Here is a 15,260-nt window from a genome sequence, read left to right as displayed (position 1 = left end):
TTAAATTCGATAGTGGGGTCTTTTGTCCTGGTTTGTACTACGCACAGCTAGAGGTTGAGGGTTTGAATATAAGTTAAAACATCAAAATAGGAAAATAACTCTGAGCAGGATAGTTCCACATGAAAGAAATGCGACAACAACGTATCTGAGAACTGCGCAGTACCACTGACTTGACTGAACACCGTAGTGAGAGTCATGTTGCGCTGTCCATGGTATGAAGCCAAGTGCTCCAAATTAATATGAATACAATTTGAACACTGCCAAACGTACAATAGCGAGCACTGCGTGTGAAGTTGTGGAATTTGTTAAATCACAGTTCTTTAAAAATAGAGTTTCTCCTCCATTCATTGTCCACAGACCTGTGCCACTTTTAATTCTGTTAGCATAGTTCGGTTGTCATGGTTACCTATGTAAAGTAGCTTTGCAGCTCGCATTACCAAGCATCGCTGGGCTTTCGAGGAGCAGTCAATGATTCACTAAGCTAATGCTAGTGCCATAGTTATAATATACTAGTACCGTCAAAACGTAAGACAGTAACTTTTCACATACAATATGTACATACCCTGCTGGAAGGAACACAGTGTCCCACAATGTGTTCACAGTGTGGTCACGTAGTCGACTATGTTAAGATTAAACGCTCGATATGATTTCACACTGTGGCTTTGTTTTCACAGAGTGTTCACGTGCTAATGTTCTGTGTCACACTGTGAACTGATGATTCACAATGTGTTCACACTGTTAAAACGCTCGAATTAAACAGTGTGAAGAGATTTCACAGTGTGTTCACAATGTGTTCACATTGTGTTCACGTTGTGTTCACACTGCGTTCACACTGTGTTTCTCACACTGTGGGACATTGTGTTCTTTCCGGTAGGGTATATAGCATACCCTTTTTGTACTGAGGAGAATGTGCTATGGAATAGTGAAAGCAGACATCAGTGCAAAGTCTTGAGATCTTCAAATTTTCTTTGTCAAAGTACTGTTCAGTTGTATCTGCATGGCTCATATACTGTCAGTACAGTATATTGCACACCGATTCTAAATGTACGAAGTCAAATTGCAGGGAATTCAGAATGAATATATTTCATTCAAATTAGATGGGATCGGATTCACGTGCCAGGACCATACCAGTCATAAATTGATACTGTCAGAGATATTGTTTGGCAAACATACGCTAGTGTCAATATGGGTTTCACACGGTTTTTACGACGTAATCGACATCAAAATGAGGTCATTTTCTGCCATGTCTGTGTCAAGTTAATGACTTGACAGCGTTGCCTGCATGCAGGTACAAACAACGCAGTAAATAATATCTTCAACAACGACTTCCACCGTTAACAGAATCATTGTTTAAGAGGGGTGAGTTTGTGGGTAACGTATCTGTCATGTTAGTAGCTCACGTGGGATGGCATGATTTTACTAAGGAGGTTTAAGAGATGAAGTTCTAAATGGCTGTATCTATTCAAACAGTTGTCAGTTTTCTAATGATGTGCAAAAGAATTCCTCAGGTGCATTTGTGCCTTTGTTGATCGGGGTTGCTCAGCAATCTGTCGATTCATTTTCAACGTTGACATAACGTTGGTCACATTTGACTTATTTGTTTATTAAATGAAATGAAATCTCACTTAATAGCAAAGCGTGTAAAACAAAAGTCAATCCTGTCCAGAAAAAAAAAATGTGCAAAAGTGTAAATCAGAGTTGTATCATGTGAAAGCGTTTAGAACTGCACCCTACTGGACAGACGGTTTTATCACTTTTCTACTTAATTCCGACAATTAAAACTGATATGGAATAACCTTCACGTAAATCTTTGCTGATTAAGAATATATCAGATTAGTGCCCGGGCATGCCCAGTCGAGTAATTTTCATCTTCATTTCATCATTTTTTTGCGCAACCTCTATTCGCGCAACCTCTATTCGCGCATCCACGTGTCTTATAAATCGCTTAACTTTTATAAATAGGGAGTAATTACCATCACAAAGACATAGGCATATCTTCCTTAGAAAGTTGCTGGTGGTTATGCTATGAGACAAGAGTCAATTGTCTTCCTACTGCGCGGCAGATCCACTTTGCCGCTGGCTTTAAATATTTTCAAGTGGCGGCATCGAACAGTGTCGAATATGGGTTCAAATGAAATTAGACAGAATTGAGACTCAATTCTCTTGAATTTCCTTGATTTACCAAAGAGGTTTAAGAGATGGAGTTCCAACTGGCTGTAATTATTCAAACAGTTGTCACTTTCCTATTGATGTACAAAAGAATTTCACAGGTGCATCTGTGCCTTTGATGACGGGGTTTGATGCCGTCGTCTTGCTGAGCAATCTGAGGATTCATTTTTAATGTTGGCTATATTTTGCTTGTTTATATATTAAATGAACGAAATCTCACTTAATGATAAAGCACATTAAACATATAATAGGTTAATCCCTTCCAGAAATAATATCATGTGCAAAAGTGTAAATCAGAACTGTATCATGTGAAAGTGTTTAAAACTGTACCCTCCGGGAAATCTGGTTTTATCACTTTTCCACTTAATTCCGACAAATAAAACTGATATGGAATAATCTTCAAGTATAATTCTTTATTGATAGATATATCTGATTAGTGTCCGGGCATAGCCTGTCGAATAATTTTCATTTTCATTTCATGATTTTTTTTTTTTTGCGCAATTTCTATTCGCGCATCCCCGTGTCTTTACTATTATACCTCACCTATCTTTTATAAGTAGGGGATGGCGAAAAGTAATTACCATCACAAAGACATATAATATCTTCCTTATACAGAAAGTGGCTGGTGATTAATGCCACGAGACATAAGTCAATTGTCTTAATATCTGCGCGGCAGATCCACTTTGCCACTGGCTTCAAATATTTTCGAGTGGCGGCATACAACATGGGTTCAAATGAAATCAGACACTACAGAATTGTGACTCCATTCTCTGAACTTCCTTGATTTTACAAGCACCTTCACAGTGCTATACAGTAATCTATTACCGACATATAACAGACGCCGTCGGCTTAACAGCACATACAATCTACTACTCGGTTTAGGACATGACGTAGGATGCAGAAGAAGTTGGAAGTCATGTGTGTTAAAATAAGAAACCAGACCTGGCGGTGACATGGTAACATTCACGGCATATTGCCAAGAATTGTGTGAGAAGGACAGTGTCACTTTGGACTGCGGCTTTCATATAGAAATACAAACGTCAATGATTTTTAAATACCTGGCCCCGTCTTATCAAAATGATATAATCGATTATAATTTTCCTTACTACACAGGCTGCTATAGACTTACTATAGAAATCAACTATATAATCAATTTTAACTCTTCATAAAACAGGGCCCAGTAGTCGAGCATGGAACGCGGTCCGTCTGTACAAAGCAAAACGCGAAAGTACTCAGGGAAATACCCGGATGTCGGAAAACCATGTGATGACACTATAAATCGCAGGTCTAATTAGCAGACTGCAGTCGTTGTTTTATAGAGGAGAACAATTACAATCATTATCGGATGTGGTGCACAAAAATAGCACTACGATATGATGTATGATATTTCATGTAATTTCTCTGCGACATACCCATGAACGCCTCATTACTATCAGCGATACTACACCGGTCGTATCATATAGCGACCAAACTGCTCAAGAGAAGTTTTGAAATGCAGTTTCGTTAAAAGTGCCTCATCAATAATTTGATATTCATATTGTATATTACCAGTAGGCCTACTATGAATCTCCCTTGTCTGAAAGATGCAAGCCAAGTGTTTTTTTTCCGTTATGCTTGAAAGAATGAAGTATGTTGAATTTTCTTATCATTTCCTTCATATCGTTGTCCATGCGTGACTATAGAAAAGTTGTAGTCTTCTCATCCAGCGACAGCGTCGTCGAAATCGTAAGAATGCATAGCTATAAACGGGTTTCCTTAAAATTCACTGAAGTGATGTAATCATATTGCCGCATTCACCCAATCCACATTTATTTTTGATTACATTCTCCGCTAATTTACTGTACTGGCAATACCATTGTATAAAGAACTTGCTGAATGTATCAGGAAATAGATATAAATACAGTACATGTATAATAATTATGATTATAGGCAGCTCGTCTGAAATATACAGGTGTGTATGCAATTCAAATGAACCACTAGCCCGCCATCATATGCCCTTCAAACCACAAGGGTATAGTGACTTTAACGTTCATACCCAGTCTGCCCAGAGTACAATTAAAGATAATCATTAGTCTGCATTGTACAATAAATCATTTCGAATTAATTATCAATACGAGAGCTTGGAAACAGTGCTGGGTTTCAAGGTAAAAGTTGGCAGCATGAGAGATCAATCCTGGAAGGTCAAATTTGATCCAATCAATTTACACTGAAAAAAAGTTTAAATCATTTTTTGTTGTCGTTGTTTCAAAGTGTACACGGAGGAATGCTATCCTTGAACTTTGAATATATAATATATAATATATAATATGTAATATATTATATATAATATATAATATGTAATATATTATATATAATATATAATATCTTATAATATATAATATGTTATATATATATATATAAATATTATGTATGATATATGATATATAATATACAATAATTTCATCGAAACTAAACAGCAATAACGTGATCAAGGCACAGCTTAATGCAAAATATGTTAAATACTAAAATATACATAATAATACAAATGAAATCATTCAGTGTGGCTAAAGGCAAAGAAAATTTGCGATGCATGCGAATACATGATTTTGATAGATGGTCTTATCTGAATTCATGGATGAATATGAAAATGTGAAACACTTTCCTCTATTTTATGTAACTTATTCAAGCCTCTTTGTAGCACTACTACTTTTCCTTTTTGCCGTGCAGTGTCATGAGGACTCAATCCGTCAATGTCGTCTGTTAATGTTTATCAGAACAAGAAAATCAAAGTATTTGGTACAGGTGGCGGAAACCTTGTATTCATCGCTCTTTGACCATCCGCCTGTTTTATACGCTGATTTATACTCTATAGTGCAATTCAAAAACCGGATGTCGTCTATTTACACAACAGTATTTAAAAACCATGAAATAATTCATTCATAATATATAAATTATGTTTATTATTTTGTTTTCATCGTTTTCTAAACTCACTGTGAGAATTGGTTAGAGCTTCGGTAACAATTTGCAGTTGGAATTAGTCGGGCTAATCAGGTTTATAGAGTATAGAGATGTTTGATACCTGATCTTCGAAAGCATCGCCATCCGACGACCATCCCCCGTTGACTTCCCCGTTGGGTACAGTGCTCACGCTGTTTGGTGTTATCACCGGACCCGCTCCAGCAGCTGTCGGGGCGAGGCTCGTGGCGTCTCCGGAGAGCGGCGAGGTAAAGACGCCAAAGATGTCGGGTGAAGTTGGCGTCGCTGTCAGGTCGCTAATCAGCGAACTGGCCTCCGTAACAACCTGCGTTGTCATGTTGCAGTCCACCAAAGATGGTTATTGTCCTTTCACCAGATAAATCGTAGTAATAACTGGCTTCAGGCAGCAAAGAATACCTCAAGATTAAGCGTTGTTTACCCGGATAAAACGTTCATTTGTCCCCTATTTCATGTCTCTCTTCCCCTTTCTTTATTTGTCAAGAACAGTTCAGAAGATCGGAGCCACTTTGCAATTCTCAGTGATCCCAATCCAATCTAGAAAATCAGATGTTAGCCAATCCTATAAACAGACTTGATTTGCAGACTAGCATCCCTTTACTGAAAACTAAAACAAGATTTCGCGTCGCAACAGGTAAAAGCGTCGCGAATTTCACACTCGCGCGTTAATGCGTATCACTCTGTATTGTTCAATCCAAGAAAATAAACCCGATCAGGAAAACGACATACACACAATGTCATAAGGCAATGATACTATCCTCTGTCTCGTGTATAATGTCCTTCATCTTACTCTTATGTCAGAAACGGCCATGCGCGAAGTTAAGAGCGTTAAAGTCGACTGAGAAATCCTGAACACTCGAGCGCTAATCAGCTCAGAATGCACCTGTATAGTCATTGTTTTGGTGGCGAGGGAAGTTCGTCGAAACATGCTCACAGATTACACGTGAAGAAGTCCTCACGTGAAGGTCTGACGCAAATGCGCGCACGAGTCCGATTAAGCATTTCACTCACAGCATTTGCCTCTAATGAACGCCAAGCGAGCGAATGGTCAAACAGACGTAATGCACAACGCTATAATTTTCTCTCACCTCCCGGCTAATACAGGGCAGTACGATTACTGGACAGCACATATTTGCGTGTGTGTGTGTGTGTGTGTGTGTGTGTGTGTGTGTGTGTGTGTGTGTGTGCTGTGTGTGTTTATCATCAACATTTCTACTTCTACCGTGTGAAAAAAGAAGATAAAATATTATCATGGAGGTAGAAAAGAGAACCTCCATGATATTATATACATATATATACATTGCATTATATGTTACTTTAATTGTCTAAATAAATATGCGAACGCTTTGTTATTTTGTACAGAAAGAACAGTTTAGATTACCAAGATAGCCAAGTAACCATTACCCCCCCCCCCCCCCCCGCGAGAAGAATAGAAAGAAAGAATGAATAAATAAATGAATAAATAAATAAACAAACTTAATGAATAAGATGATAAAGGAAGCAAGAAGACAATGGCACTGATAACAAGAAAAGTATTAACAAAAACCAGTTACAATACTGTTGAAGTAGTCACATTTCCAGTGTAGATAATAATATGCAAGCGTATTATAAACATATCGATGCTTTTGAAGACTGATTTAACTTGGTGTTAAGCTCGGTGATAAAAACTAAGCTAATATCTTAGTGAATTACATGTAAGTGAAACTGGGAAAGGTTGATAAGTACGACGTCCACTTGTCAATATTTGATGCATGTGGAGTGGTTTTTGTTTTTTGTTTTTTGGTGGGTTTTTTTTTTTGCGCCTCTCGCATTTGATGAATAAAAGTGCATTTGGAGCCTTAAATACAAATCTCACATAATATTGTTATAACATCGTATTAGGCCTGGGCCCCGTTGCTAGAAACTTTGCGTTTAAACGCAACTTGCAACTGATTGTCACTGGCCAATCAAAATCATTTTTGCATGCATGTCTTCTTAATAGGGCAGGCCCTGAGCCAATCAGAATGGTTGTTTCAAAATTAGCAATTATTTGCAATTGATTGCAACTTTCTTGCAACGGGGCCCTGGTCACTTATCTGTACAGGAGACTTTATTATGATACATAGGCCATGTTACATGAACACATTTAAAAAAAAATCTTTGACATCTTTATTTACACTTTGATTTGTCTCCGATAGAGATATCCACAATGAAGGTATGTCACAATTCATTTTAAGTCACTCTGCCTGCATAAAAAAGAATTCATCTACTCGACGATGATTACTTCTGTACATATCATTAGTCTTTCAAGAATAATATTGATAAATCCATACACACACTCCTATTACACAGATAAATAGATCAATGGTGTTAAAGTTTAACACGTTCCACTTCTTACTCTCATGTGTGTAAGTGTGCGTGTAATAAGAAATAACATAGTGATGTATAGCTCAACATGTAACATTTGTTGTGCTCTTTTTTAAATATAGACATTGTGTGAGTGAGTGTGACTGTGTGTGTGCGCGCGCGTGTGTGTGTGTATTTGTGTGTGCATGATTATAATATTGCACATGAACAACAATTCAGATGAGATCCTCCTGCTCTGTTTCAGCTTCAGTTTCAATTTCAGCATGTTTTATTTGTCCACTTGTACGAACGAAAAATCGATAGATCAACGACTATCTAACTTTACGATGTGACAAAGTCATTGATAACTAAACTTTATACTTATAACATGTAAGCCCTACAGACACACAGGTACCTAAACATCCTAAATGAAATAGCATATACACATGTACGTGTAAACACTTATTTGGAGGTACAATTCAAATGGCGGAGACCGTGTGGAGCCGGGCTTTGATGGACAAAATAAACGCCGGGATTTGTACAAATGCCGGGAAATGTACAAAGGCCGGGAAATGTGCAAACGTTCAACTTTGACGGAAAATGTACAAACGCTGCCGGGAAACCGGTTTCTGAATGACCTACACAAAATTTTTAATTTAATATCCTTGGCCATGAAACAAACTAGACTAAACATTGTATTTCATCACTTTGAGAGATGTTATAACAACTCAGAAAGTATTCCTTTTAAGTGGACGGGATATAAAGTTGCTGAATAGTAAATAACAAAAACAGGATTATTGTCTTTGATAACAAGCGTATAAGCCAAAAGGCAATTGAAGACACTTTCTCGAGATAGACATTGGATGCTACTGATAGTACGGTTTCGTTAGAAAATGGAAAATGTATATAAAATCAACAGTTCTCTTTTCATATGCCATTTTAAAGGGATCGTATAGTTTTGGTTGAGACTTAATTTCAGGTATTTATCATTTTTTGGTGAGATAGTGAGAAACCTCTTATGAAATATGAAAGAGCATGTAATTCCAAAAGGGATTCAATGTTTATTTGATGAAAACTGGTTTTTAAATGGCCGAGATATCCAAAACAGAACAATCCTAATAAAGTGTGGGACCCACATTTTATTACGGTCGTTTTGTTTTACTTTGTTTTTGGATGTTTCATGCTATATATTCCAAACCCGATTTTTATCAAATAAACTTTGAATTCCTTTTAAAATGGTATGCTCTGTACTATTTCATAAGTATTTTCTTGCTATCTCGCAAAAAAGTTAAAGCCCAATTTTCATCTCCACCAATACTGTACCATCCCTTTAATGACACCTGTAAGTGGCTATTATACCTTTTTGAGAGGATGATCTGATTAAACTTCAACGTGGAGTAGCATTTGAATGAAAGCACGTCTAGTCGGAAGATGGGACATGTGGGATGGATTTTGATAAAGAATGAAATTCAGCGATGCAATTTTTGCAGATTGATTTGACTTTGTTCTTTATGTTTTTCCCCATAAACTTTTTTTAAATAGCTTTGTTGCTGAAACGAACGTCTTACATAGTGAATGTGAGACTGAGTTTTATGATAGTACCGAGTCTATCTTCCCCGGATTGATTTCTGCTGGGACGCCATCACCGTTCACTCCTTCAAGCTTGTACAGTAATCAGGCTGCTCTATAATGAACTGAAAAGTCTTATCTACAAAAGGAGACTGGTGTCATCATAATAATTATGTGTCCAAACTCTTTTGGAGTGATTATTTTAGTACCTTACTGGTTTATTTGAGGACAACAGTAAACGGACTGTCTGGGAATTCCCTAAACTCGCCCGCCGTACGAACTACAATGCGTTAAAAAGAAAGAAAAGAAAACACTTCTTTTTTTTTCCGGCTGCAGATAAACACAGAAAAAAAAGTTTAAAGAAAGATGTAGAATGCAGGTAACTTTAAATTTAAGTCGATCAAACAAAATTAGTAAAATGAATAGTGTATGTCATAGAATTTTCGAGTTACATCTTGTACGCCGTCATGAAGAAGTTATTTCAATCAAAATCATGTTAGCAAATATGAGACGATTATCAATTCTTCAGAAAACAATAACTTTGTAAAGATGTAAATGATTTGCATTGATTCCCCAGTTTACAAATTCATCATTACTTCTAGGGGAAAAATCATTACTAATCGCCACAGCTGCAAGACGACCTCTTTTTATTTTGTTTTTTATTTGTTTCACATCAGAAAATAAAGCAAGGATTGTGATAGTTAATTGCCATTGTTTTTCAACCACTTTATTTACAAAGAAAAACTACTGTTCTGCTTGCTTCATTTAATCTGCTTATTGAAGATAACTTTGACATGTTGTATATACTAGTAGTCTGTAATAAAACCACTACGCACACCCTTGTGGTCAAAGGGAAATATAAGAATTAAACATTTGAAGAGTTTGGTCGCAAAAACCGATAAGTCCATATTTGCCAAATGGAGATATTTGCGATTAAAGGTCAAGAAATATAAAGAAAATAATAAGAAAATTTTTGCTTCTTTTGACCATAACTTCAAAAATGTACCTTAATTATGTAGTGACCAATATATCATTTAAAAGGTATTATTTTGTACTTTATGACAGAGACCGTACTTCAAAATCTTCAAAAATGGACTTATCGGTTTTTGCGAACAAAATCTTCATTTGATTGCACAAGCATGTTAACCATTCAATTGTTCACAAGACTGCATGCATTTTTTATTACACCTATATAGCTTTGCAATACTCAATCTTGAAGAACGCCCATTATTCTTTTGACTGCATAAAGGAACTTACCAATTACAGTGAGACAAATTGTTGCACAGTCATTATCATCGGTCATTGTTCAAAAAGCTGTTGTGTACGTCTACATAGGATCATGAAATTCAGACCTCTCTGGGTGCTAGTTTTCCAGGACACCAAGTGTTTCTCATTCATTTCCATTAATTTCCAGTACATTGTAGTTGTAAATAGCCACCTTATCTGCATATAAATGACACTGCAGAGCATAAAGTATACTGCTAAAACCAATTTTCAAGACTTAAAAAATGGAACTGCAAAATACAACCGCATGCTTTGTTGTTATTATTATAATGTTGTTTTCTCCTTTGGAGATATCTTCATATACATCATAGTCATTATATTTTTTTTTAAAAGTGCATTAGCAACACAATGGTTCCAAATAAATACAAGGAAAAATCTACAGAGGACACTAAAAACAAAGAAAAATTAGTTCCTTCACTTTTAATGCATATATAGCCAGCATTCGGCCGTAATGGCAAAATGGTGTATGATCCGAGCTGCGCACTGGGAGAAAAAACAAACAAAACAGAGAAAATGGCTGCAAAGTTTGTTCCTTTGCACTTTCTCTAATATGGAAGCCACTTGCAGGTATAAATGTGTGGTTCCTCTCAGGACTACTACTCCCCGGTGACAATAAATTTACCCCTGCTAAATACTGGTCAGTAATAGGGTTAGAGAAAAGATTAGTGTTAGGGTTAGGTTCAGAATTTGGGTTTGGGTCAGGAGCAGGCTCACGTATAGGTTTAAGGTTATAGGGTCAGGAGAAGGGACTGGGATCACTGTCCATGGTGTGTTTTCCAGGAATCGTTTGGTGATGGAGTTTGTCTGAGGGTTTGCTTCATACTTTAAAGTCACATTTCTTAATTTTTAAGACTATTTATCACCATTCCGTGTTTAGACTCAACATACCTTTGATTATCTAAGAAACGACAACTCTAATTACAGCACATCTGAGACTTTGATAAATAAAAATTTCGACTTCAGTGACTCCCCTTTTGAAAAAAAAAAGCATAATAGATGTATAATGGATGTACCAACATTTTACCCAAATACACCCTTTCACCACGTAGGCCTATACGGCCTATTTTAATTCCAGTACTAAATGCCAGAAACCAAATGCCAATAAACACGTCATAGTCATGCTATCAATTTAGACACTTAATCGAAAATGACAAAGGGTAAAGTGAATGCTATCGAGTTCATCAACCTTATGGGACTGCACTTCACTTCACTTTATTTGTTTTTACTTCTCTAGGTTATACAGCTATAGTCTAGTGTTGTCGTTCACGTGATTATAATATACGCTACGTACGTAAAGTGTGGTCTCGAGAACGGAAAGACGTATATAGCAGGAACAATGTCTCCCTGATATAGACAGGCTATTTTTAGCAACGGACTGGTATAGGCTACAGGGAACTTCCTCAGCCGTGTAAAGGACGTTTTGGTTCGAAGGGACAGAAGTACTGTACCATCCCTTTAAAGGGGACCAAAACCGAAATATGAATGTAGATTCCGTGAAAGTTTGAGGAAAGATGGACAATCGTTTCAAAAGTTTTGAATTATTAAAGTTTCATTGCCGTCATCGCTGGATAAGGAAATTACTATATATATATATATATATATATATATATATATATATATATACATATATATATATATATATATATATATATATATATATCATGACGTCATCATGGACAAAAATAATATGTAGAAAACAATAAAGAAAATTAAACATATTTTCACTTTCTAGCATAATGAAAGAGCAGTTGATTTACTTCATTCGGAGAGTCAATGGAATACGTATTTTTCTTGAAAAAAAAAAACCCGCAATTTTGTTGAATTCTCCTTATGTATTCTTTATTTTGTTGTCCGAAATGACGTCATGAACTGTAGTAGTTTCTTTAATTCTATCAGGCCAATATGGTGTCTTTAAAGGTACTGTTTACCATTGGGAGCAGTGATTTAAAAAGTGTTCAAGATATCACATGTGATGCATCACATAAATACGTGTAGATGAGTACTGTTGTATCACAGAACGTCATACCATATAGAAAATCATAATAAAGCCTAAAATACATGGAGATATCACTGTTTGTCCCATTAAGCCATAACTGTAGACGGTCTAGTCTAGAAAGATTTTTATTATAACTATTGTTCACATTTTGTTTATCTAACAATACTTTACAATGATGATACTGATTCAAATGTATACATTGGTTGTTTTTGTCAGTAACTCACATTTTAGAACTATTTTGAAGCCCTAAAGCTGGGTATTTGTATCATCTGCAAATGGTAAATAATGTCTTTAAACAAGAGGAGATCGAGGAGAGGTGAAAGGACCAGAAGTGGTCCCTGGTGTCAGGTGACCTTAAAACGGTGTCAGGTGACCTTAAAGCGACGTAAGTGACGTCATAATATGTATGCCAACAGCTCGAAAATAACGTCAATCGAGGTCCTATATCCTGGCATTAAAAATGGTTGACGTAAAGGAAAGCCGAACCAGAGGCAATAAAGTGTCAGGTTAAATTGCCATAGACAGCTAAAATGGCGAGGGTAATTACCCTTTCGAGTGCACGAGCTTTAAGCGACTTGAAATTCAATAATATTATGATGTAGGCCTACACGGTATATACAAACCGTAATATTTCCATAATTATATGATTACTATAATAGCTTTGCCTCACCATGGTTATTATAGTGGCATACAAAGGATGTCATACTTCAGAAGCTTTATTGGTTTGGAAACACAAATGTAATCGGTATATGTAGAGGCTGATAGTATATAGGCCGCAGTACAATTATGAATTTCACATATTTTTATAAAAATATGTGAAATTTGTTTTCCTTTACCTCTTGTTTAGAAACTGAGTAAGATATGATCTGAATGAGTGATTACGCAGCCGGGCATGATACAGGTTGCATAACGAGACGTTATATGGTATTTTTCATTTCATTTCATTTCATTTCATTTCATTTCATTTCATTTATTAAGTTTCCACACAAATCACACAGTGTTGTGTTTACAACATCCATCCATGACAATGTAAAGTAACACATAAATTATAGTTTATAAATGCAGTATATACAAATGGCATTTACATGACACAAAAACAACTGAAATCATTCTTAAGTACATAACATTCATGACGGATAAATAAAATTGTGTGTGGTGGGAACCTATAGAAGCAGATGCTTGTGAGAGTAATATACTTCCCCGAATAGACCTACATATAAATTAATTGTTGAATATGAGTTGCGTTGTTATGCTGACTAGCCTATATGCATTTGATAATTTGGTTATGAATTGCATAATATAATGTTAATTCTTTCGTCACTTTCTAGAATGAATACAATGTACCCTCTGTTGTGAAATATCGTGAGATTAATTGGTGTCCCAAAACATTTTATCAACTTTCAACAGATTCAAGTTAACTGCACATTGTGCACATTTCATGGCAATATATCTCTGTTTCGGGTAACGAAACCTTACCGAACATTTTCCGAAAGCTTTCTTAGTTCATGTCCGGCTTTGATGAAAAAATTTCTACATACTGTGGCAGGATATATTGGGTTTTTACATTGGTCCTGCAGTCACAAATTTCTTAAAGTAGATTAGAAACGAAAGAAAGATAGATTATATCAATGTCATCAGTAGAGTCTGTAAGTAGCTGAGATATGAATCATGGATAAACTGGATGTTGGACAAAACAAATCGCTTTGAAAAAAAAAAAACAAGTTATTCGTCTTAAATTTCCTTAAATCACACATTTATACACACAAACATATACAAACACCAGAAATCTTCGAATATTGGCTTATAATGACACTATGGAATTGTCTCAAATAAACAATGAAAAAAATGAAAATAAATGAAAATAACAGTGATAACAATAATGATTACATGTATGTGTATGATAAAGCTTCACTCTAATGTAATCTTAATTGGTGACCGAGATTACCAAGCAAGTCACGACAACATTAGTGGCATTGCTATACTCCATTCGCCATCAAAACAACAACAACAACAGCAGGAACAGACTAACAACAACAACTTAAACTGACTATGGCTACCACTGGCGTCAACAGAGATGAGAAACAAGGCACCTCCCATAATCGCATCCTATACCCCAACCTACCCTATCATATCCCCATCCTGTCCCATCTTATCCATCCTGATACCTCGCTTTGCACAAAATGTTTGATGTATTTACCCTTTTGTGTCTGTTCTTACCATTTCAGTATGTCTCACATTAGTTTATTGTATTTTTGTGACGTAGCAGGTAACACGCGCCTGCTAAGTCGACCCCTCTGGAAAACAGCTACTACAGTATGTCATATCGTCATCGCTCAGCATAATCCCATCCAACCGTATTTTATGCTGCGATACGCAATCAAAGTATTGTCACTAGTATTGATGTAAATTAATTGTTCATTGTTTTCATACGGAAATAAACTATATATACCATTCTATACCCTGCCCCATCTCACCCCACCCTGCCCCCATCCCTCAACCATCCTATACCCCATTTCACCCACATCCTACCCCATCCACCTGTCCCCTCCTGTTTCATCCATACCCTCATCTATCCCATGGGACACCCTACCCCACCTAGGGGCGTAGACAGGGGAGGGGGATGGGGTATATGCACCCCCATGCAGCTCACAAGGTGGGGAGGGGGTATTACTAATGTAGAATTATCTCGCTCCCCCTCCCCCCAGTTTCGGGGAAAATATTAATTATATACATATTATAATAGTGGTATTTTTTTATCGTTGCGATCATGATTATCACTCTTCTTCTTCTTCTTATTATTATTATTATTATTATTATTATTATTATTTTTATTGTTATTATTATTATCATTATCATTATCATTATTATTATTAATATTGTTCTTCTTATTATTATTATCATTATCATTATCATTATTATTATTATCATCATCATCATCATCATT

General features: G+C 36.1%; 1 protein-coding gene across 1 annotated transcript in view; it reads right to left on the bottom strand.

Moving 5' to 3' along the window:
• Positions 1 to 5,461, bottom strand: part of LOC139724189 (galanin receptor 2a-like) — a 49,567-nt gene extending 44,106 nt beyond the window's left edge. Inside the window, exon 1 of the mRNA XM_071635337.1 lies at positions 5,228 to 5,461. Coding sequence (XP_071491438.1) covers positions 5,228 to 5,461 — 234 coding nt within the window. The remainder of the gene's footprint in view (positions 1 to 5,227) is intronic.
• Positions 5,462 to 15,260: the final 9,799 nt, after the last annotated feature.

The sequence above is a fragment of the Diadema antillarum genome, unplaced genomic scaffold (assembly GCF_040938485.1).
Source record: "Diadema antillarum isolate AM-2024a unplaced genomic scaffold, OU_Dant_1.0 scf00000015, whole genome shotgun sequence".
Classification (NCBI taxonomy): Eukaryota; Metazoa; Echinodermata; class Echinoidea; order Diadematoida; family Diadematidae; genus Diadema; species Diadema antillarum.
This window is presented reverse-complemented; position numbering and strand designations above follow the sequence as displayed.